The 23,104-nt window shown below is 34.5% G+C and overlaps 4 protein-coding genes across 6 annotated transcripts; all 4 read left to right on the top strand.

The window, feature by feature from the left end:
* The first annotated feature begins 2,747 nt into the window (after positions 1–2,747).
* LOC137819162 (plastidic ATP/ADP-transporter-like) lies at positions 2,748–6,792 on the top strand. The gene is made up of 5 exons (XM_068622931.1): positions 2,748–3,832; positions 4,931–5,185; positions 5,437–5,580; positions 5,675–6,022; positions 6,166–6,792. Exons 1-5 carry the CDS (start codon positions 3,077–3,079, stop codon positions 6,532–6,534), a joined length of 1,872 nt encoding a protein of 623 aa, XP_068479032.1. The 5' UTR covers positions 2,748–3,076; the 3' UTR covers positions 6,535–6,792.
* Positions 6,793–8,073: 1,281 nt separating this feature from the next.
* LOC137819163 (root phototropism protein 3-like) lies at positions 8,074–10,771 on the top strand. Its single transcript, XM_068622932.1, has 3 exons — positions 8,074–8,852; positions 9,025–9,548; positions 10,054–10,771. Exons 1-3 carry the CDS (start codon positions 8,573–8,575, stop codon positions 10,582–10,584), a joined length of 1,335 nt encoding a protein of 444 aa, XP_068479033.1. The 5' UTR covers positions 8,074–8,572; the 3' UTR covers positions 10,585–10,771.
* Positions 10,772–13,104: 2,333 nt separating this feature from the next.
* Positions 13,105–14,888, top strand: LOC137818705 (molybdate transporter 2). Its single transcript, XM_068622273.1, has one exon. It carries the CDS (start codon positions 13,268–13,270, stop codon positions 14,678–14,680), a length of 1,413 nt encoding a protein of 470 aa, XP_068478374.1. The 5' UTR covers positions 13,105–13,267; the 3' UTR covers positions 14,681–14,888.
* Positions 14,889–16,499: 1,611 nt separating this feature from the next.
* Positions 16,500–20,374, top strand: LOC137818468 (uncharacterized). Of its 3 annotated transcripts, none has more exons than XM_068621915.1 (2): positions 16,500–16,801; positions 16,938–20,374. In XM_068621915.1, exon 2 carries the CDS (start codon positions 17,066–17,068, stop codon positions 20,234–20,236), a length of 3,171 nt encoding a protein of 1,056 aa, XP_068478016.1. In that variant the 5' UTR covers positions 16,500–16,801; positions 16,938–17,065; the 3' UTR covers positions 20,237–20,374. The 3 variants fall into 3 exon arrangements, with proteins under 3 accessions (XP_068478016.1, XP_068478018.1, XP_068478017.1); XM_068621917.1 differs by having other exon boundaries at positions 16,562–16,801; positions 16,941–20,374; XM_068621916.1 differs by having other exon boundaries at positions 16,563–16,801; positions 16,877–20,374.
* The last annotated feature ends 2,730 nt before the right edge of the window (positions 20,375–23,104 follow it).

Below are 23,104 nucleotides of genomic sequence, written 5' to 3'. Positions count from 1 at the left end.
ACCACCCTCTATTTTCAAATATATTATATGTGTAAGTAAAATTGATTTCACAATGGTATTAAATGCCATGTTTATTTTAAAAAATCCATATTAATAAAAGTATTTAAAAATATAAACCATTTTCACTTTACAGTAATATTAAATGCATAAAATAAATAACGAATTTCATGTTAAAGTTTTTAATTAAAAACTAGTAAAGTTGATTGAAATATAACGTTTATTTATTAAAAATATTCATCAAACAAATTTAGTATAAATCAAATTGGCTGCGCTGTAATACCAATTCCAATGTCTATTAAATGCTTAAAATAAATAGTGGGTTTCATACTAATAATTTATAATAGTTAAAACTATATAATATACATTTTAATTAAAAATAATTTAGCTTTTTTAATAAATAATTGCGTTTACGTATCTATACATAAATTTAATTTAATGACATTTCTTATGTAATCGGAAACGAGAAAGATGTACATAAATATCTTTAATTTTAATTGTTGTTTTTATAAAATTTCATTGGGCATACTAAAATAGAACTTCAAAATTAGAGGAACGATTTTCAACTGTTATTTTTATAAAATTACATTGACATATTAAAACAAATCTTCAAAATTAAGGAAATGAGTTTTCGGATTTTTATATACAATAATTTTGTTCTTAAAAATTAAATAAAAAAGTGTATATAAATTATCATTAATCTTAACTATTAATCTTTATAAAACTATATTAAATGTACAAAAACATCATACAACTATATTAGATATACCGAAACATGAATAGCCTATGAAGTTCAGACACTCTTCTTAAATGACGTGTCAGTGTCTGATACGAGTATCAAACACTTGTAGGACACGTATCCATGAAGTATTCAATTCAAAATGTATTTGATAGATTTCTGACAATTCTAGTACGATTTCAACACAATTTTTAGAAGAAAAAATACATTAATTTTAAAAAAAATCAAACTTTATTATATAAATTGTTATTATGATTATAAAAATAACAAACAAATTATTGTGAACCAATCATAAAAAACATATTTCTCTTCCAAAAAATAATATGGAACATACTTGTACATATAAATCTTTATTGTCAATTTATATAATTCATAATTATATAATATATAGATTCGTGTCCCATGTCTTATATTTTAGAGATTTTACGTATTTCTGTATCCGTGTCGTATCAGTATATAAGACACTTAACTAATTAATTTTGAAAAAAATTATTAGGTTTCCCAATTTACAAAAAGAGACTTAACTAATTAATTTTAAGAAAATTTATTAGGTTTCATATCTAATGTCTAAAATTAGTGATGAGGTTTTAGTGGTCATTGTCACATTTTCTTATAGATTAAACAATACCATCCCAAAATTTTAGTGAATAAAAGTAAAATCTCTCTGACAAGAAGCATCATTACTCTCAGTTATTTTTAGTGTAGTTTGTTGCACTTAAAAAGCTAACATAATTTCTTAATCTTAAATCTGGCGCAGTAACATGGCACGTGTTTGTTTATGAAGATTATTTGGTATTCTCCTAGCATCGCGGAAGAACAGGACCAAACCTTAAACTTCATAACGTGTCAACAACAAAACATTGTGAAAAAGAAGACACCAAATTGTAATTGTAGTTGTTGTTGCGTTGTAGTTTTCGAATAAAATGAAAAGCATATGAATAATTTCAGTCATGGGTCCATATTCAAAGAAGGTCCAAACTCCACCGTTCGTTTGGTGAATTGAAGTTCATGTCTGAATAATGAACATTTTTTAGAACAATCTTGGTTTTATGAAAATTTGCATCAACTTGGACATAGTTGCGGTGCAAAGCAGAGAACTTTTTGTTTTGTCACTCATTGTTTTTGATGAACCGTGAATAAGGACAACGGTTCACGTTTGAAGGTTTTGAATCGCACATGTTGCTTTCAAGATCTAGACACATTGTAAAGTGTGGATGTTAAAAATATCTCAAGGGTAATTTGGTCATCCACAAAAGAAGTGAATTTTTTAAAACTTGAATTCCGAAAGATACTATGGCTTGAATAAATCATTGTATTTAAGGTATTGGTATTGTCCGTTTTGAAAGTCGATACTCTATCATGATCTTGTTCTTAAAAAAACGTATCAGTAAGGATAAGAGGAAAACACAAAACTTTGTTAATAGACTCGAAAACGATTCTGATACCATATTATGAAGTGAACTTTAAGCCTAACTTAAACTTATAAAACCAGTTTATAAGGTCAGTTTTGCACCCACTTACATATAATAAAATGTTCTCATCTCTAGTCGATATGGAAACCGTCTTTGTTTAAATACTAGCATATGATGAAAGAGTTTTAATTTATTTCTTTAATAATTATTTTAAGTTTTTTTGAATTAATATTTTAAATAATTAATCAAAAATAAATTTTCATTAAACATTAATCATTAACCAAAGTTTTTATTCATTTTCATTAGATTTTGGCTCTCAACTTTTAAAACAAAAAAGTAGCATTGTTTTGATCATACACAAGGGTTTTATGAAAAACTTCTAAGTGATTTTATTTTACTTTAAATAATAATATTTTTTTAATTTAATAATGATATTTTATAAGAATTAACATTTTATGACAATTTATTTACATTTCATATTTATAATTAAAAAAACTATTTTTCATTCTAAAAACTTATTATTACATAATATTTACTTCTTAATTTTAAAACTTACACTATCTCATGTCATATAAAAAGATTTTGATTCATCTAAAAGAAGGGATTTTGATTGACTAGGAAACCCTAGTGGTTTTGTTACCTAATGTGGTATTTTTGTTTATAATATTTTGTCGTCTTCAACCCTTCAAGTGTTTCGATTGCTAGTGTGAGCTGCTATAAAGGTAAGATTTTTGCTTTTCATTCTTCTCCCTTTTTTGAACACGATATTCTCTCCCATCTGCACCCACCCTCTTCACCCACCAACCCACCTTATCTCTCTCTCTTTCTCTTCTTCATCACCGCCTCCTTTCTCTTCAATTGCCAGATTCATTCATCGTTCTTCGAGACAGAGAAAGAGAGAGAGAGTGAGAGAGACACTCACACATCCATGGCTGCCGTTGTGCAAACCAGGGGCCTTCTCTCTCTCCCCACCAACCCCAAATCCAGGGCTTCTCTTTCCCGTCATTTGAACCCTTCACACGGCCTTAAGAACCGTTTTTTATCACTGAACCCCAAACCCATATACGCCCCTTCTCTCTGCGCCGCCAAATTTGAACCCCTATGTTCCAAGCCCAAAAATTTATTCATCTGCCGGGCCGAGGCCGCCGCCGCCGCAGATGGGGCGGCGCAGCCCGCCTTCGGTGAGGCCGAGGCTGAGAAGCCTAAACTCATGGGCATCGAGATCACCACCCTGAAGAAAATCATCCCTTTGGGTCTGATGTTCTTTTGCATCCTTTTTAATTACACGATTCTCAGAGACACCAAGGATGTCCTTGTTATCACTGCTAAAGGGAGCAGTGCCGAGATTATTCCGTTTCTCAAAACTTGGGTGAACCTTCCCATGGCTATTGGGTTCATGTTGTTGTACACCAAGTTGGCCAATGTTTTGTCAAAGCAAGCTCTTTTCTACTCCGTGATTCTTCCCTTCATTGCTTTTTTTGGGGCTTTCGGGTTTGTGCTGTACCCTCTCAGCAGCTATATTCACCCCGAGGCGTTTGCGGATAAGCTTCTCAACATCCTCGGACCAAGGTTCCTCGGTCCCCTGGCGATCATGAGAATTTGGAGTTTCTGTTTGTTCTATGTCATGGCTGAGTTGTGGGGGAGTGTCGTCGTTTCTGTGCTCTTTTGGGGGTTTGCTAATCAGGTAATTGATTCTGTTTTGTTAACTGACTTTTTTTGATTGATTCTTTGATTATGTGTGATAGTATCGGGTTATGATTTTTTATTCTGCTGTCATAAGCATGCATGGCAGGGCATGACATCTTGATTTTCCTTGGATTTCCTGTTAATGGAATTTAGATATGGTTAATTTATTCGTCGATCATCACGATTAGGTATTCAATTGTTTTACTTTTCATCTGTGTTTATTCTTCAGATTTGTATGTTTGGTTTACTGACTTAGCCTTATAGTACATCTGTTGATTGTTTAGAGATGGATGGAAACATGGTTATGTTTATTCAATTTTAAGAATTAGTCATTTCTTAACATTTTTCCACATGCATTTTCCATCCTTTAGCAATTTGAGTGTTTGGAACTGCAGATACTGGTTGCTGTTGCATTTGGAAGAAATGGTAAATTAGTTTATAACTTCGTATAACTAAAATGTCAATGAATGCAATGATGGAATCAGGTCCTGATTGATTTGACGTTTAAAGTCTCGGATCCACGTTTTGAATTTGAACAATGAAAAACTATTCAAAGTAACTGGATCCATGTTTAACTTGATCAATGTGAAACCAAAATGCACTTAAACACATGACATCTTCTGAAGTCTGTCTCTGTTTCTCTGTTTTTACTGTGTTGAATCTATTGGTTTCTTTAGCTGAATCGAAAGCACTTGTCAGATGACTTGGTTAGTGGATGATTTTTGTTAATGTGTTTTTTACTTGCAATTTAGCATAATTTAGTCATTCATTTGTTCTCTTTTTGGACAATTCATTCAGATTTGAGTGTAGGACTGTGAAGTCCATATGTTTTTTGTAAAACAGCAATGATGGTTGTTGGCTTCTTGCTTCATTTGCGATACCATGCATAAACTCTTACGAAATTATCATGCTATCATGTGACGGCATGGTGGGGTTAAATGTTGAATACTTGAATCTTCAATTTTATTTGACCAACATGATAAAGTGAATATATTATATAAATTATAATAAATTTAAAGCAGATAGATTTACATGGTTTTATGCATTTCTTCTTCTCGACAAATCTAATAGAAATGTTTTTTTTCTCTCTCTGAAGATAACTACTATCGAGGAAGCAAAACGATTCTACCCATTGTTTGGACTGGGGGCCAATGTAGCCCTTATTTTCTCTGGCAGGACTGTGAAATACTTTTCTAACCTGAGGCAGAATTTGGGTCCCGGAGTTGATGGTTGGGCCATTTCTCTGAAAGGAATGATGAGTATAGTTGTGGGTATGGGGTTTGCAATCTGTTTCCTGTACTGGTGGGTGAATAGCTTTGTTTCTCTTCCTACACGTAGCAAGAAGAAGAAGGTAATTTCTTGTTTCTTTTTCACTGTCTGTATTTTTAATAGATGTTTTTATTTGAAAAAATAACTTCTAATATAATATTTAAATGAGGCATCATTTCTGACTTTCTGTCTGATTGCTTTACATCTCTGCCTTTGTTCTTTTGTTTTGAATTTTGATGATACTGATGGACATTCTGGCTTATTGACAGTTCAAGTTTTTTGGTATTTGAAATAAGTTAACTGACTTTTTTACCTTTCTATGAATTTTTACAGGAGAAGCCCAAAATGGGTACAATGGAGAGTTTGAAGTTCTTGGTGTCTTCCAAGTACATCAGGGATCTTGCTACTTTAGTGGTTGCTTATGGAATCAGCATTAATCTTGTTGAGGTTACTTGGAAGTCTAAGCTGAAAGCTCAAGTAACGAACACAAAATCCTTTGATTATTTTTTATTTTATAACTGTCTATTTCAGATTGTACCCTTTTTTGCTTACAAACTTGTATAACCTGCAGTTTCCTAGCCCCAATGCGTACTCTTCTTTTATGGGCGACTTCTCAACTGCAACCGGAATTGCCACATTCACAATGATGCTTGTGAGCCAATTTATATTTGACAAATATGGTTGGGGAGTTGCTGCCACAATCACCCCTGCAGTCCTGCTTTTGACAGGAGTTGGTTTCTTTTCGCTTTTATTGTTCGGTGGCCCGATTGCACCTACTCTTGCAAGCTTTGGAATGACTCCACTTCTAGCAGCTGTATATGTAGGTGCTATGCAGAACATATTCAGCAAGAGTGCCAAGTACAGTTTGTTTGATCCCTGCAAAGAAATGGCCTACATTCCATTGGATGAGGATACCAAGGTTTAATTGCTATACGCTTCTCCATCATATTTATACACTAAATTGATGATATGAAACTTTCTGCCAAGTTCTTCTAAACTGTTATTACAATTATTGTTGCCATATCTACTTCTACTGAATTTTCTTTGCATTCCTCGCTGCAGGTTAAAGGAAAGGCAGCCATTGATGTTGTGTGCAACCCATTGGGGAAGTCTGGAGGTGCCCTTATTCAGCAATTTATGATCTTAAGTTTTGGGTCACTAGCAAATTCAACCCCATACCTCGGAGGAGTGCTTCTGCTGATTGTTTCAGCCTGGCTAGCAGCAGCCAAATCGTTGGATACCCAGTTTACTGCATTGCGGAAAGAGGAAGAACTGGAGAAAGAGATGGAAAGAGCAGCCGCTGTTAAGATACCAGTGGTAGCTGAGAATGACGGTGGAAATGGCTCTCTTGCAACTGGTTCACCCTTGAGTCCATCCTCAGGTGACTCCTCAAGTAGTCCATCTGAAGCCTCATCCCCTCGCAATATTTGAAAAATGTTCTTCCTTCTGTCAAAAATTGTCCCACAGAATTGAGCAACAAGTAGAGCTCTTTTGGGAGCAGTGTTAGGTGAAACTATTTGTTGTAGGTTTATATATAAGCTCATAGAATAAACATGCTAGCTACTTTCTCAGTCACATAAATTTTTTGTCCTCTTAGATCAGATGAATTTCTTTACCTGTTATCATGGTTTACTGTTTAGTGAACCGCATTTCTTTTCCTATGAAAGATAGAAGTTCGTTTCAGTGTTATGTAATATCTATTTCCCTCTTTCTTCTATGCCCTTCATTGGGTTTTTGGTGATTAGGATCAAGGGTGTGGGCTTGGTCTTGGATTTGGGCTTCATGCAGCCCACAAATGATCATTCCAAGGTATAACAAATTGTCTTGGAAAAGGAAAAATAAACCCTACCTGTTCTTCACAAGTATATAATTGTGTTGAGGCTATATAACTATTTAAAACAAGCATGTTCACCTCATGCTATCAAACTCATTCACTTAATATTCTATGCCTCAGCACCCTTCACCACTCTTGTTGACAGTTAAGGTATTCCTATTATAGACACCCTCTATCTAATATATCTATAACGGTAACTTTTTAAATATTTTCTATTTCAGAGAACTTCATAATAATATTTATTGTTATGGAATAATTATAAAATAGAAGGATTTTAAAAAGTTGTTTTTATTGCACCCGGTGATTTTTTCTGAACTTCTGTAAAATGTTGGAAGTGTCTAAAATGTGCATACGTGGATTCTGGTGTGGAATTAGAAACATGTTTTTGAATTACACAATTTGCAATCTTAAACAAGAAGCTTAGTTTTATTAATTTGTTGATTGCCCAATCCAAAAAATATCAGAATCGTTCAACCAGAAATCTTCTTTACAATACCATATGAATTCTTTTTCTGCTGTTTCATGAAGATAGGAAAAAAAACATGAAGGTGTAGAAACAAAGACTTCAATTTAGTATTTCTCAAAAATAGAGTTTGAGTGAGGCAGATGGAACAAAATAATAAATACAACAAGGGGACCGATGCAGTATTGCCTACAGTTTCACGTGTCTGCTTCAAAACTGACAAGAATGATCACAAGCTATGGCCTTACTTTGTGGTGCCATACAACAACTTTGGATTCTTTTTGTTTTTTTTTGTTTTCTTCCTCTTCTATTTCAACTTTAACACTATAATGCCATTTCTACTCTCTTTTATTTATTAATCTCTAACATAGTTAGTTAGTTTATATATTTTCTTTAAAGAGAGATGTGTTTAAAATGTACTTTTCTGTAACGGTTATAATATAAGTTCTTGGTTCTTAATGGGGTAGTAGTTTGACCTTAAAATGAACCCAATTACCCTTTAATACCTTTTGTTGAAAAAGGGTGATGAGTGTGATTGAATCTCTGCACATAATATAATCATGACCTTATGGACAGTGATGCTATGTTATCTTGCTTGCTGCTACAAGATTTTTTTGACAGAAAGTTAAGTTACTATTCTTAGTGCTGAATCATTGATGAATGCCCTACGCAGACATATTTTGAACCCTCATTCAATGCTTTCTTCCGTCCACTTTTCTATCTTTCTGTGCACAACACTGAGGAAGTAAGTGGTATCAGCAATATTCACTCAGCATTTCCATATAAAGCAAGCAAACTGAGTATTGCTGCTTCTTTTTGCCTATCCATATATTGGATTCCTGGTAGATAATGTAATTGGGACAAAGTCCAAACTCCTTAGGTACACATGAGAATGAGAGAGAACAAAGTGGTCCGTTTCAAGTGCCTTTCAACTTAAGGGCGCCATAATTAATTTTGTTCTCTACGCAGAGGAGGATGTGAGCAAAATGCATGCTGTCTGGCATAGAAAGAGAATAAAAAGTTGCCTGAGTGGTCCTATAGTCCTACACCTATCTATTTCAGAAGGCCTTATCCATCAATCTTCTTCATTCCTACCTTCTTCTGCTAAGAAAATCTCATTTCAACAAGGTCAAAAGAATAAAAATCTGATTATTCTTGACATATAATGCAACATGCCCGAGACAGCTACCACACCAACCGATTCCTCCTCTACTAGTCTATTTGAGCTTCTCACCGAAATGAAGAAGCAATCTTGTCCAGAATCACTCACCTTACAAGCAAAATCACCCTCCCAATACTCCTCCGAATGCTGGTTCGACGATGCATGCATCTTGGACATGGATTACTTCGTGAAGACCCTTTCTGGCATCAAGGCCAAAGGTGTTCGTGCAGATCTTATTGGCTCCATCATCACACACTATGCCTCCAAATGGCTCCCTGATCTTTCTGCAGGTACAAATTGTTAGATAGTTCTGTACTATGTCACTATTGGTTTATTCTTCTAACTAACATTTACATATAGCACATTCAAATTTTGCAATTTACAAGAAAAATGCTTAACTCTTGTTTACATGTTACTGCAAGATTAAACAGAGATTAGGACTTAATAATTTCTTTTGTGTAGGTGATATGGTGGAAAAGGGTCTCACCCAATTCGAGGAATCACAGGAAAGCGTGACGGCTTCATGGATGAAGAAGAGGTTCTTCGTGGAAACCTTGGTGGGTGTTCTGCCTCCTGAGAAAGATGCAATTCCATGCAACTTTCTGCTTAGGCTTCTGAGAACAGCCAACATGGTTGGGGTTGAGGGTACCTACAGGCAAGAGCTTGAGAACCGTATTTCGTGGCAGTTGGACCAGGCTTCGTTGAAGGAGTTGGTGATTCCATCTTTCAGCCACACTTGTGGCACTCTCTTGGATGTTGAGCTTGTCATTAGGCTGGTTCAGAGGTTCGTGAGTTTGGACAGTGAGGGAGCTAAGAGCGTTGCTTCTATGATTAAGGTGGCTAAGCTAGTTGATTCCTACCTCGCTGAGGCTGCTGTGGACGCCAATTTGAGCTTGAACGACTTCGTTACCCTTGCTGCTGCTCTTCCTAGCCATTCAAGAGCAACGGATGATGGCTTGTACCGAGCCATTGATACCTATCTTAAAGTATGCCCTCCTCTATATTTTCAAATGAGTGCTGATATATTGAGAACATGTACTAGATTACAACTGAAAAGATAAACAACTATTTTTTTGAAATGAAACAATTGGCCAAATCACAATTATAAACTATGTCGTTGTTAAAGTAACATTATGAATTAGTAAAAAGAACCAAATTAGGAAATTGAACATAAAGCTAATCAGGTGAAAACTGGTGTAACTGTTTGAACAATTTAAGCTTCATTATCATTCTCCATACACCAATACTTCAAAGTTTCTTTCACCCATTTTAGTCATCCAAAATCCAACCAAATTCTACACCCAAAAATACAAAAGAAAAGACTCATAGCAATGTAAGCTGCATCAATTCATTTAAAGAGTTAATCTCTCTCAACATATATACTCTTTTATACACAGTTTTAGGAATTAACAGAGTGATGAAAGGTAATGATGACTTGAGATGTAAATGAGCATTCTAACTTTGGGTGGCAAATACTCTGTGAAATGGCAGGCACACCCAGCAGTGTCAAAGCAAGAAAGGAAGGGTCTTTGCAGGTTAATCGACAGCAGAAAACTGACCCCAGAAGCATCACTCCACGCAGCACAAAACGAACGATTTCCAGTGAGAGCAGTGATTCAGGTGCTGCTTTCCGAGCAGAGCAAACTGACACGCCACGTGGATTGGAGCGGTTCCTTGGTGAGTGGGACAAGAAGCCCCAGTGCGTTGGACTTGCCAACACGGTGTCTCTCCAAGCGCGAGGTGAACGCGCAACAGCACGAGATAAGGAAGCTGAAGGACGACGTGTACAGGTTGCAGAGCCAGTGCAACGCCATGCAGGCACAGATGGAGAGAATGGTGGAGAAGAAGAAGGGGTTCTTCAAGTGGAAGAAGTTTGCTTTTAGCAAAGCTGAACATGATAAAATGGAACAAGTGCTTGAAGGGAATGGAATGCACACGCCTGCGGGTCTGAAAACCAGATTGGTGAATGCAAAAGGTAGCAAGAACAACAATGCTCACAAGTGGAGGAAATCCATGTCGTGAAACCACAGACACTGTACCAAGAACACAACTTAGTTTGTTATATTATATTGTTCAGAAGATTAATTTATTGTTTATGTTGGTTCATTGGTGATTGAAATAATGTAACATCAGCTTTTGTATCTGGAATGATAGCTTGAACTGAAATGTTATGATTGTACAATAATAACTAGAATTTTGAGTTTGTTTAGGTGTTTGTTGTGTTTGTATGTTTACTTGAATAGATTGAACTCTGGGGCAAAATTCTTCCTTGCAGTTTGGACAATGGTTGATAAGATTAATTAAATAAATGGGGGCAGAAAAGAATAAAAATACATAGTAACAATTTCATAATATAATTTGTACTTATTTACTAAAATATATAATATTTAAATATAGAAATAATATCTTTTCGAGCGGGTTATAAAAATAGTTATATCTATAAGCACGAGATACTCTGAAGGTGATAGATAAATAAACATAAGATTAGATTCTCTCTGGAAAACCAAAAGAAAAATTTCACTTAGAGATATGTTAGTGTTTCTACTTCGATTTCCTGTTGAAATATATGTTGGAACTTATATATTATGAAATGCTCTTATATATTTTTCGTCGATGTGATTACACATCTTTCTTATGTCGAGAGTGACAACTAATATATTATGGGTGGTTCGATAACGGTCCGATAGTAGGTGAATTAATAAGTCCAACAAACACTTCTAGGATAGGTTCAAAAATGACTATGATACCATATTAAGAAGTGAACTTTATCAACTTCATAAAACTGCGACTTATGAAATGAGGTTTACATATACTTATATACTGTAAAATGCTCTAATCTCTAGTCGACATGGAATCTCCAACATATCTAGTGTCTTCTCTTATGAGATATTTGTTGGATCTTGGTTTGTTCCGGCTTTTACTTTTTGCACCTTGCCATTATTAAATATATTTCATATATTTTGGGTCTATTTATTCAACTTTGACACAATGTTTTTTTTTTTTTTTTTTTTTTTAACTTTTATCATGCTGAGAATCTCTCCCGCTGTCGGGTCTAGTCAATACAAGTATTAAAAAAATTTAGTGAAAAAAAAAGTAAAAATGGTGAAAGCTTGAATATCTATATTAAATATTCTTATGTATAGCAATTAAAGTAGAAGTTGTAGTTGATAAAGATAGATATTATAAATATACACATAGAAACACATTCCACCACGAAAGAAATAGCTGATGTATTATTGTAGACTCTGTTGGTGACTTGACAAAAAGTAATGAAAATTATTAATTATCCTAAACACCCCATTCCTAAAAAATCTACTTAAAATAATCTTTCACACCAGAATCTAATATTAAGGGTAATATAGTATTGAAAAAGTAAACTTTTACAATCATATAAAAAATTAGAAGTGGATTTAAATGGACCCAAATTTAGCTCATTACACTGTTTTTTTTTTTCTCTTCACCTTTAGGTTTTTTTTTTTCATGTTCTGGGTGAGTCATCTTCAACCAATTGCTCGATGAAACACATTTGTTTGTGCAACAAAATTTGATTCATGGGAAGATCATCGATGTAGCCAAATCATGATCACATCTTACAATTATTATAATCTATCCTTTTCAGTGGAAACCAAACAAGTCTTCTTCATCCCTAATTTCGTGCCACAATATCACACCACCATACCATGTGTTTTTAGTAAAAAATAGAATACATAATAGAAAAAACATATATTCAAATATAATGAATTTTCTAATCAACTTATTTTATACGTACAATTTTCTTCAATACGATTGAAAGAAAAATATGAGTGTAATCAATATTATATTTTATTAATATAGAAATGATGGAAACAGAAATAGATTTTAAAGGGAGAATTGGACTTTATTACGCAAGCAAATTTAGAAAAATAAAGGCACAAGGCATTGAAATTGAAAGGTAGCCAATGAGAAAGAGACGCAGTAAAAAATTAAAAAATCTTAAATTCGAGATTCCATTTTATGCCGCAACGTAACGTAAGCACAATTATATCTCAGTGCTTCTCTCATCATACAAATGCCACTCACTTTCCTTTTTCTACTTTTTTAGGGAATTCTCTTCAACACATAAAAAACATACTTTCCATTCACAACTAAAAACCATCAATAAAGATATACTATTTTTCTAAGTATTAACTTATTTTTATAAATAACAAAATAAAACATCAAATATAAATCATATAACTTCCAAATTAAAATTTCAAAAATAAATTATACTTCATCCAAACACCTATTAAGCACACTAACCCTGCCCATTTTTTATTCTAACCTAGCTGCAATCACATTATAAAAACTATACTATCTTCATTCGACTCGGTTCAATAATATGATAATCATATAATTAGAAACAAATTTTAAGAACAAAATACATCATCATTCAATATTAATAGTATATAGGGTTAAACACTTTACCTGGATCAATTTGAAGTTCGTGAAAAACAAAAGGAAAGAAAGTGAAAGAAGAGCACGAAAATAATTAAATAAAAGAAGGAGATGGAGACCGATTGAGAGAAAAGAAAAACAATTGTTGTATTATTAAAAAAAAATTATAATATAATATTTTATTAGAAAAAATAGGTTGTAAGGTTGAAGGTTTATGAGTGGTATCAAAACAAGTTTTTACTAATTTTGTAGCACAACCCATAGAAACAATCAACACCATTTGCCCTCGAATATGTCATCCTCAATCTCCGACGAACACCGCGAAATGTCAACCACCACCACCCCTCTCCTCCCCCGCAACCGGTGGCTCCCCTCCTCCGTCAAACTGAAAACAACCCTTTTCTCAGAGCTCTCCGGCGCGGTGGGTGACTTAGGAACATACATACCCATCGTGCTGGCTCTGTCTCTGGTCAACAACTTGAATCTCACCACCACACTCGTCTTCACGTCGCTCTACAACATCGCCACCGGCTTGCTCTTCGGCCTCCCCATGCCGGTCCAGCCCATGAAGTCCATCGCCGCCGTCGCCATCTCCGCCTCGCCCCCGCTCACCGTCGCCCAGATATCCGCCGCCGGCCTCTCCGTCGCCGCCGTCCTCCTCCTCCTCGGAGCCACCGGCCTCATGTCCGTCCTCTACCGCTACCTCCCACTGCCCGTCGTCCGCGGCGTCCAACTCTCCCAGGGCCTCTCCTTCGCCTTCTCCGCCGTCAAATACATTCGTTACGACCAAGACCTCGCCAAATCAAAATCCGGCCCCGCGCGCCCCTGGTTCGCCCTCGACGGCGTCGCCGTCGCCCTCGCCGCCGTCCTCTTCCTCGTCCTCACCACCGGCGCCGGCGACGACCCACCACCACCACAACAACAAGAAGAAAATGAAAACAGAGTCAGCGTTCGCCGGAGATTGAAGGTTTTGTCAACTGTACCTGCGGCGTTGATAGTGTTTTTGTTTGGTCTGGTGTTGTGTTTTATCAGCGACCCTTCGATTTTCGGAGATCTTAGGTTTGGGCCCTCGAAGATTTCGGTGGTTAAGATTACCTGGGAAGATTTCAAAGTTGGATTTGTCAGCGCCGCAATTCCCCAGATTCCGTTATCCATTTTGAATTCAGTTATTGCGGTTTGTAAGCTGTCGGGGGATTTGTTTCCCGAACGTGAAGCTTCGGCGATGCATGTTTCGGTGAGTGTGGGAGTTATGAACTTCGTGGGGTGTTGGTTCGGAGCCATGCCTTGTTGCCACGGAGCGGGAGGTTTGGCGGGACAGTACAGGTTCGGAGGTAGGAGTGGTGCTTCGGTGGTTTTCCTTGGGATAGCGAAGCTGGTGCTTGCTTTGGTGTTTGGGAACTCTCTTGGAAGAATCTTGGGTGAGTTTCCGATTGGGATTCTTGGGGTGCTTTTGTTGTTTGCAGGGATTGAGTTAGCTATGGCGACCAGAGACATGAACACTAAACAAGAGTCGTTTGTTATGCTTGTTTGTGCTGCTGTTTCACTCTCTGGTTCCAGTGCTGCTTTGGGTTTTTTTGTTGGCATTGTTCTGTTCTTGCTCCTCAAATTGAGGGAGCTTGAATGTGGAGGTTTTCCCTTTGGGTTTTGCTCATCCAAAAACACCAACTCTTCTCTCCAAGAACTTCATGCTACCTTAATTGCCTAGACAACAATTCTTATGTAATTATTTGCAATTTGTCTATGGTCCAGAAAATGATCACCAATGTTGTGATCATGTGGGAATGTTTGTGTATTGGTATTGTTTTAATGTTTTTGAGTTAGGGTGTACACTATGCAACTATATGTAGTAACAATATATTAGAGTTTGTTTATCCATTTTGAATAAAGGACTTTTGGCAAACTACTTTTGAAAATACTCTGGACTTCACACTTCATAATTAAAAAGTGGATTTACTAGCTTTCAAATTTTAATGTAAAATTATATCTTTTTCAATTTGCCAGATATAATCTGGTACAATGTTGTAAATATATAAGCAAAACTATAAATTCTAAACTTATCAACTTCTTAAATCTCAAAAATATTGTTCATTAGTTATAATTAGTAGTAATATTAAAAAGCGTTTAAATACACTTTATAAGATCGATAATAATATGATAGGTTTAACAAATTTTAGTTAAGATACACTTTAAATAACTTTGATATTATATTAAAAAATGAATTTTAAGTCTGACGGAATCTTGTAAAAGTGAAATTTAAATCAATTTATATTATAAAATTTTCTTATTTTTAATTAATGTGAAATATCTAATAGAATTTTTTATTTATTAAACTATATAATGACTGGTTGAATAGTGGATGAATTTTAAAAGTATTTGAAGTAAAAGATTGATCTTTTACAAGAAAAATTAAAACGATTAGTGAAAGACATTTAATTACTTATTCCATTAACTGTGGTTAGTTGACTATTAGTTGTAACTAATCATCCATGTTACACAATCCTTGATTGTAATTTTTATTAAATCTATTTATTTCAATTTTAAATTCATCTCACATTATTATCTTTTTTTGTTTTTCCCAAAAAAATTGACCTTTCACCAAATGATAGGTGGTTGCTTTTGTATGGGCAAACGTAACGCAAGAGGAACAGAAAAAGTCAAAGGTTTTAGAAGAGATACCAAAGTTGAAAGAGAATAAAGTGGAAGGTCAAAATATTCTATTAATGAAAAATAAAAATAAAAGAAACATAACAAAAATGAACATTAAATACGTATAAAATAATATAATGAATTTTACAATTCTTTAAAATGATTTTTTTTATTGCATAATGATTATTCTGTAATATATATAATTTGGAAAGGTTATTTCAAAATGTATATATTTATATTTACTTAAACCTGTTTTTGATTCTCATATATTTATTAACAAGTAATTTTGATATTTATGAAAACTTAATATTCATTTTTTTACAATTATACAATTTTAATACAATTAATATACCCTACCCTATTTAAGCCAAGAGGCCCTACTGAGTTTGGATATTTATTAAATATACCCTACCCAATTAATACACATACCTCTATTTCCTTTTCTTTCAAAATAACTTTATAATTTTATCTTCAACAATTTCAAATTGAAACCATTCATTAAAAAAATCAAAGAATTCATGTAATAGTTAAACAAAACATTTATTAAATTATAATTTTATATTAAGTTTTATTAAAATTGCAAGTTGTTATCATTATCTCATGAAAAACAGTTTATATTTTTACTGAGGATATAATTCATATATTTTTTGACAGTAATATAATTTATATAGTATTCTATCAACATTTGATTTTACATATAGTACAATAATAATTTTTGGTTTGTTATAGTCTGTAACAAATATTAAATAGTAATTTGTTTTGTTCTTATCTTATTCTTATACTAATTAATTATGTATAAGCAAGCATAATTTAATAAAGAATTAACAGATACAGTGGATTTATTAAATTTAGTTCATACATGGCCTTTCGATTTCTTTAAATATTCTCTAAAAAAATGTGGTTGATAAATGATAAATACCCGCCACCAAACTAAGAAATTGAAAATTAAAAAAAAAATGAATATTGTCTTTCGATTTTTCCAAAATGAAAAAAAAAGGAAAAAAAATAGTTTGGATCTGGAAGAGGAAGACCAAGCAGAGGCAAAAGCTTCTACTTCAATTCAATTGAAGTCTTTGATCTTACGTTAAAGTCCATTGTTGCTTCTTTTTCTATGTTCCTATTTCCTAATCCAAATCAATTCATCTTTTCACTGTCCATTGTTGATCCGTGTCTGATTCAGGTTTGTCCTCTCACTTGTTTTGGACTTGGTGATGAGTTTGTCTTGACTTGTAATGTTTTTGTTTCGTCTCTTTAGATCTTCTCTGACACTCTGATCTGTGCTTGATTTTTTGTGCTGCCTGCATTTTCACGCGTAGTAGTGGTAGTCGTGTCGTGGATGTAATGGAGTTCGATTTTTCGTTGAATCTCGACAAAAAAACCATCTGGGTCATTTAGTTTTCGGGATTTGTCAGGAAAAGTTAGAATCCTTTTGTCACCCGGAATCATGAAGTTTCCATTTTCAGCCATTGTTGTCCTTTGGTGTGTTTGTGACCTGTTGGGGGTACTTGTTCACGCAAATTCACGTTTCCCTGAGGGAATGTATGGTTTTGAGAGGAACTCCCATGTGACCTTCAAGTATGATCGCATGAGTGAAGTTCAGAAACAGTGTGCTTCTGTGTTGTCTGCTTCATCTGAATTGAGATATGAATATAGTGTTAGTGGTATAAAAGGAGAGTTTTCTTTTGTGAATGGGGATTGGAGGCAGGATGGGGGTAAGTTTCCCATAATGCCATTTGATGCTAGCAAATCTCCTGGAACCTTGTCTGAAGACCGTGCTTCGATGAACTTGGTCTCATTTTGGGTATCGGATGTTGATCTTGACCACCGCTTGAAGAAGTCAATTCCTATCAATGGTTTCATGGTGATTGGCATTACTAGAGATGGTAATTTTGTGGACAATGCATTTGATGGGAATCCTGAGTTTCGTTTGTGGCCCAGCCATTCTCAGCTCTCAATCCCCTTTCAAGGGATTTACACTGAATCAAGGAAAAATGGTGGGGAAAGGGTATTGTGTTTGTTAGGGAACACTATGCTTCCAACTCGAGAGGCTGACCCTGCCAACCCGTGGCAATGGATGAAGAATCCGGGTGACATACCGTTGTCAGAAGATGATCAAATTCTGCTTGTTCTTCGGTATCCAATGACATTCACATTAACAAACAGGATGATCAGTGGAGAGCTAAGAAGCTTGAACCGGGAGTCCAATTCTAAATACTTTGATGTTGTTCACATGTCATCACAGTTGGGCAAGTCAGCAAAGTACACATTTGGCTCACAACAGATTGTATCCAAAGCATGCAATCCGTACCCAGTTAAAGATAACCTGACGGATGATGGCATCAGTGTCTACAAAGGGGCAAGGTTTTGTGAAATCCTTGAAGAAATTACTAGAGAAAAACCTTTGTCTGTGGTGCCAAACTGGAGATGTAATGGCACAGATGATTTCTGCAGTAAATTAGGTCCTTTTTTGTCAGATAAGGAAATCAAATCAACTGATGGAGGCTTTCAAGGTGTTAAACTTTATATGCAGGATGTTATCTGTGAGCAAGAAGCTGGTAAGAGTAATACTGGTTCTACTAGGGTATCAACTGTTTTCAGAGCAGTTTCTCCATCAGAGAATGAGTATACTGCAGCAAAAAGATCTGGGCCTAGCACGTCTCTTGCTGCAGAAGGGTTTTGGAAGTCTTCTAGTGGACAGCTTTGCATGGTTGGTTGCCTAGGAGTTGTTGATGCCAAAGGGAGTAACTGTAATACTCGGATCTCTATGTATATTCCTACCACTTTTTCCTTAAAGCAACATAGTATTATTTTGGGAACTATGTCTCCCATTAGTAACAGTAGTGCCTTCTTTCCACTATCGTTTGAGCAACTTGTGCTACCTTCAGAACTCTGGAACTATTTCAAGCTCACTAACCCAAATTACAAGTACTCCAAAACTATTTTGGCTGGTGCTGTCCTAGAAAAAAATGAGCCCTTCAGTTTTACAACTGTCATCAAGAAATCATTGCTAACATTCCCCAAACTTGAGGACAATGAGGCATTCCAAGATAGTCTGTCTCTTCTTGCAGAAGATCTCACTTATCATGTCTCTGGATTTCCTGAACATTTGGCTAATGTCTTGACCCCAAGAGTTGACATTCAACTGGAGATTCTCTCCACTGGTCCCTTGTTTGGACGCTATTGGTATGCTAAAAATGGTTCAACATCTGAACAGGAAACGCCATATCATGCTACGGCTGCTGAATATACAGAAAAACAACTTCTTATAAATGTATCTGCACAACTCAGTCTTGCTGGAAAAGGTTACAGTAACTTCTCTGTGCTTTTTCTGGAGGGTCTTTATGATCCACATGTTGGAAAAATGTATCTAATTGGTTGCAGAGACGTGCGAGCTTCATGGAACGTCTTATATCAGAGTTATGATCTTGAGGCTGGAATGGACTGTTTGATTGAGGTGGTTGTGGCTTATCCTCCTACCACAACTCGGTGGCTAGTCGATCCCAGAGCCACAATATCAATAGAAAGTCAAAGGAGTGATGATGATTCCCTTAGATTCGATCCAATAAAACTCAAAACGTTTCCAATCGTATACAGGAAGCAACGTGAGGATGTTCTCTCACGCAGAGGTGTTGAAGGGATTCTTCGACTCTTGACACTTTCATTTGCAATTGGGTGCATTTTAAGCCAACTGTTTTATATACAGCATAGTGCGGATTCTCTTCCATATATCTCTCTAGTGGTTCTAGGTGTTCAAGCTCTTGGGTATACCATTCCTTTGGTCACAGATGCAGAGGCACTCTTTAAGAAAATGGTTTCTGAATCTTATGATGTGTCATCTAGTGAATTGGAGAGCAGTGAGTGGCTCCATGTCATTGATTACACTGTGAAACTGTTGTTGATTGTATCATTGCTGATAACTCTGCGACTTTTTCAGAAGGTATGGAAGTCTCGCATCAGATTGCAAACACGTTCCCCTCTTGAGCCACATCGAGTCCCCAGTGATAAAAGGGTATTTCTTTGTACCTTCTTCATGCATGTGATAGGGTATGTTATTGTTCTGATAATTCATGGCACAAAGAGCAGCAAGAAGAATCTCACAGGAGAGACATATTTGGTTGATGGAGGAAATTCTCATCCATTGCCGGGATGGGCAACAGAATTGGAGGAATATGTTGGTCTTGTTGAAGACTTTTTCTTGCTTCCTCAAATTATTGGGAATCTATTCTGGCATATCGATTGCAAACCTCTCAGAAAACTATATTTTGTTGGAATCACTGTGGTCAGACTTCTTCCTCATATATATGATTGCATTCGGGCTCCAGTTTCAAATCCTTACTTCTCTGAGGACTCTGAATTTGTCAATCCAAATTTGGATTTTTACTCCAAATTTGGGGATATTGCTATTTCTCTGACTGCTATTATTCTTGCAATTGTGGTGTATACTCAACAAAGATGGAGCTATGAGAAGCTGAGTCAGTTTCTGACATTTGGAAAGTATAAGCTTCTCCCAACTTTCAGATACCAAAGATTGTCTTCTAGAGCTTGTGAATCTGAACTAGTCCCTGGTATCAATGGTGGTTCTGCAAAAGAGAATGAGCAAGTTGATGTAGAGTAATGTAAACTTAAGAATTACTGACTAACAACAGCTGTTGTACTCCCATGTATGAAAAGTAGGTAAGAGTTTTGGGTGGATGTATTATTTTGTATGAGGTTGCTCACGTACTGAATAATCAAGTGAATTTTGTTTTGGTTATACACTCTTCAACTTCTTATGCTTTTTTCTCCGATCTTTGCTCTCAGGAATGGATTTATTTATGGATTATAAGTTGTAAGGCTCGGACATTCTTTTTAAATGGCGTGTCCGTGTCGGACACACGTATCGGACATCGACACTAGTATGTAAGATATGTATTGGTGAAGTGTCCAATTCAAAAAATATTTATTGGATTTTTGACAATTCTAGCACTATTCTAACACAATTTTAAAAAGAATAAATATATTAATTTTCTAAAAACTCAAACTTATTGTATAAATTTGTAGTATGATTATAAAAATAAGAAACAAATTCTTAAATCTTTATTGTCAATTTATATAATTCATATATTTGTGTTTCCGTATCCTACATTTTAGAGATTATACGTATTTTTGTATCCGTGTTTGTCTCAGTGTTTGGACTACATAGATTATGAGTTCTTTCATACACGACATGTTAGGATTGGAAGTTTAATCCAAACAGAAAAATTGTATGAAGTATAATCAAGCATAATATATCATACTCTTTTAGCTTCCTGCATTCTTTGGATATAAACTCTCAACACCCAAAACTACTCCATAGAATTCTATATCTTACAGGATCAAATATGTTTTTGGCATATGAAATATCATGGTTTTTTTAGTTCATATAAAAAGTTACTTATTTTGTAATCTTTATATATAATAAAGACAAAAAAATTGTAATAAGATAGTAAAATCAGACCACTTAGTTAAATAGACTAAAGGATAAAGAAAACTTTGTAGGAACTAGAGTAAAAATCATTAGGTATCAAAACATGTGCAAGCATATCTAATTAGCTTGATGAACTTTTCTGTAATGATGTGAGTTGTGGTACTGCATAATGGTGGCTTGATTTACTGTTATTGTGCCTTATTTTTGAACTGCATCTTCTAAAAATTGAGTTGAGATGCTCGATGGCTTAAAAAAAACTTATTTAAAGTAAAATGAGCTTAAAAAAGGTTTTCAGGAGGGTTATTAGCCACTTTTATACGCCTAATCAAATACTTTCAAATTTTAGCTGAAGTGTTCATGGGAAAATACAAGTTTAACATTCTCTGTAAATAGACTGCAATAAAAGTATTTGTAGAAAAAAATAAAACTTAAAAATTTAAATATGTTTCTGTCTCCAATAAATTTCTAATTTTTCTTTTCATCCTTAATATTTAACTTTTTGTTTTTTATTCAGAATAAATTTTTATTTCTAAGTGTTATCTAAATCACTTTCTTTCACTTTTCAAAGTCATATTTAAACAAATTTAGAAACCAATAACAAAGTAAAAAAAATAAATTAGAGAAGATTTTTTTTATTTTTTTATTGACGACCAAAATCAAACTTAAAAATGTATGAGAGATTAAAAAAATTCAAGCACATTTTTGTGTATTAATAGTATATAGATAATCTTTCATTTCATTCTCTCTTTGTTCAATATTTACAAAATTTACTCATATCATATTTTCTTACTTGCTCCTCACCTCAAGTTTGTTGAGATGACATTATTAAGTCAATCACCGCATGTGAGTGAGGTATTATCTGTTTTAGAGCTCGGAGCTCCGTCACGATCACTACAAGAAAATCATTAAATAGAAATTAATTTTAGTTGATATATTGACAAAATTAGATACAACTAAAAAAATTATTGGTATCTAAATTAGTTTCTATTATTGATAAATAGTTTCTAAATTGGTATCTAATTAATTACTTAAGTTTTAACAACCATTTTAACAACAAAAATAGATATCAATTAGAAGTTATTTATCAATAATAGAAACTAATTTAGATACCAATAATTTTTTTAGTATCTAAAATAATATATAATTTTATCAATATACTAACTAATTATTTTTAGTCTATAAAATTGATTTCTATTTAATGCTTTTCTTGTAGTGAATTTTGTCCTTAAAAAGATGTCTTAAAAGTTAAGAGAGATATGTATTTAAATTATCCTTGACCTCGACTCCTGTGAGACTATTGAGCGTATTGAAACAAGTCTCCAAGTTAAGCTCTAAGGGGAACAAATTCCCCCAGGGCTAAGGAAATAATGGTTCATTTTTTAAACTACTTTTTCCTTGGAGATCGAGAATTCGTTTTTGGAATCTGTTCCATTACGCCCAATAGTCTTACATCACTTAGGAGTCGACGCCAAAGACAATTTAAATACATCTTCATTCCTTAATATTTCAAGACGACTTGTAAGGAAAAGATCATAACGGAGTTCCAAGTTCCAAAACAGATAATACTTTGAATACAGTGATTGACTCTAGTAATCCTATCTCAACGAATTTGAGGTTAAATTTTTTTCGAAAAGAGAGTGCATCAATTAGACTCATATATATGAAATATTATATTATTGATACTAGTAGACCTATTTAAATTAGTCTTAATTTTGATTGATAAGTAATATGAGATTTTGTTTTATTGCACATAAAACATTAAATATAAAACCTAATATTTGGTAACCTACCAAACTCTTCCATGTGAGTTGTGTTTGGTCTAGTATGGTTTTCGGGTGGATTTTGGTGTGAACGTTCAGCTCCCTTTTGTAGAAAAAAAAAACTGTACCGTTAGTGTTTCTCATGCGACAATAGACTAAGTTTAGCCAACATCGTGTAGTTGGTCCACCACATAAGCTAAACGTTAGATTCGATCCTCCTAACGTTGGACTTATTCGAGAATGCCCTACCTAATTTTCTAGATTGTCGTTGCCCTTC

This window comes from Phaseolus vulgaris, chromosome 10 (genome assembly GCF_000499845.2).
Source record: "Phaseolus vulgaris cultivar G19833 chromosome 10, P. vulgaris v2.0, whole genome shotgun sequence".
In the NCBI taxonomy this organism is placed as follows: Eukaryota; Viridiplantae; Streptophyta; class Magnoliopsida; order Fabales; family Fabaceae; genus Phaseolus; species Phaseolus vulgaris.
This window is presented reverse-complemented; position numbering and strand designations above follow the sequence as displayed.

What these genes read in the sequence shown, in the direction of transcription:
- LOC137819162 (XM_068622931.1), top strand. Translation starts at nt 3,077, where the DNA reads ATGGCTGCCGTTGTGCAAACCAGGGGCCTTCTCTCTCTCCCCACCAAC. An exon ending in TTTGGGGGTTTGCTAATCAG is followed by an intron (nt 3,833 to 4,930) that starts GTAATTGATTCT and finishes CTCTCTCTGAAG; the next exon opens with ATAACTACTATCGAGGAAGC. An exon ending in AGTCTAAGCTGAAAGCTCAA is followed by an intron (nt 5,581 to 5,674) that starts GTAACGAACACA and finishes TATAACCTGCAG; the next exon opens with TTTCCTAGCCCCAATGCGTA.
- LOC137818468 (XM_068621915.1), top strand. Translation starts at nt 17,066, where the DNA reads ATGAAGTTTCCATTTTCAGCCATTGTTGTCCTTTGGTGTGTTTGTGAC.
- LOC137818705 (XM_068622273.1), top strand. Translation starts at nt 13,268, where the DNA reads ATGTCATCCTCAATCTCCGACGAACACCGCGAAATGTCAACCACCACC.
- LOC137819163 (XM_068622932.1), top strand. Translation starts at nt 8,573, where the DNA reads ATGCCCGAGACAGCTACCACACCAACCGATTCCTCCTCTACTAGTCTA. An exon ending in GCTCCCTGATCTTTCTGCAG is followed by an intron (nt 8,853 to 9,024) that starts GTACAAATTGTT and finishes TCTTTTGTGTAG; the next exon opens with GTGATATGGTGGAAAAGGGT. An exon ending in CCATTGATACCTATCTTAAA is followed by an intron (nt 9,549 to 10,053) that starts GTATGCCCTCCT and finishes GTGAAATGGCAG; the next exon opens with GCACACCCAGCAGTGTCAAA.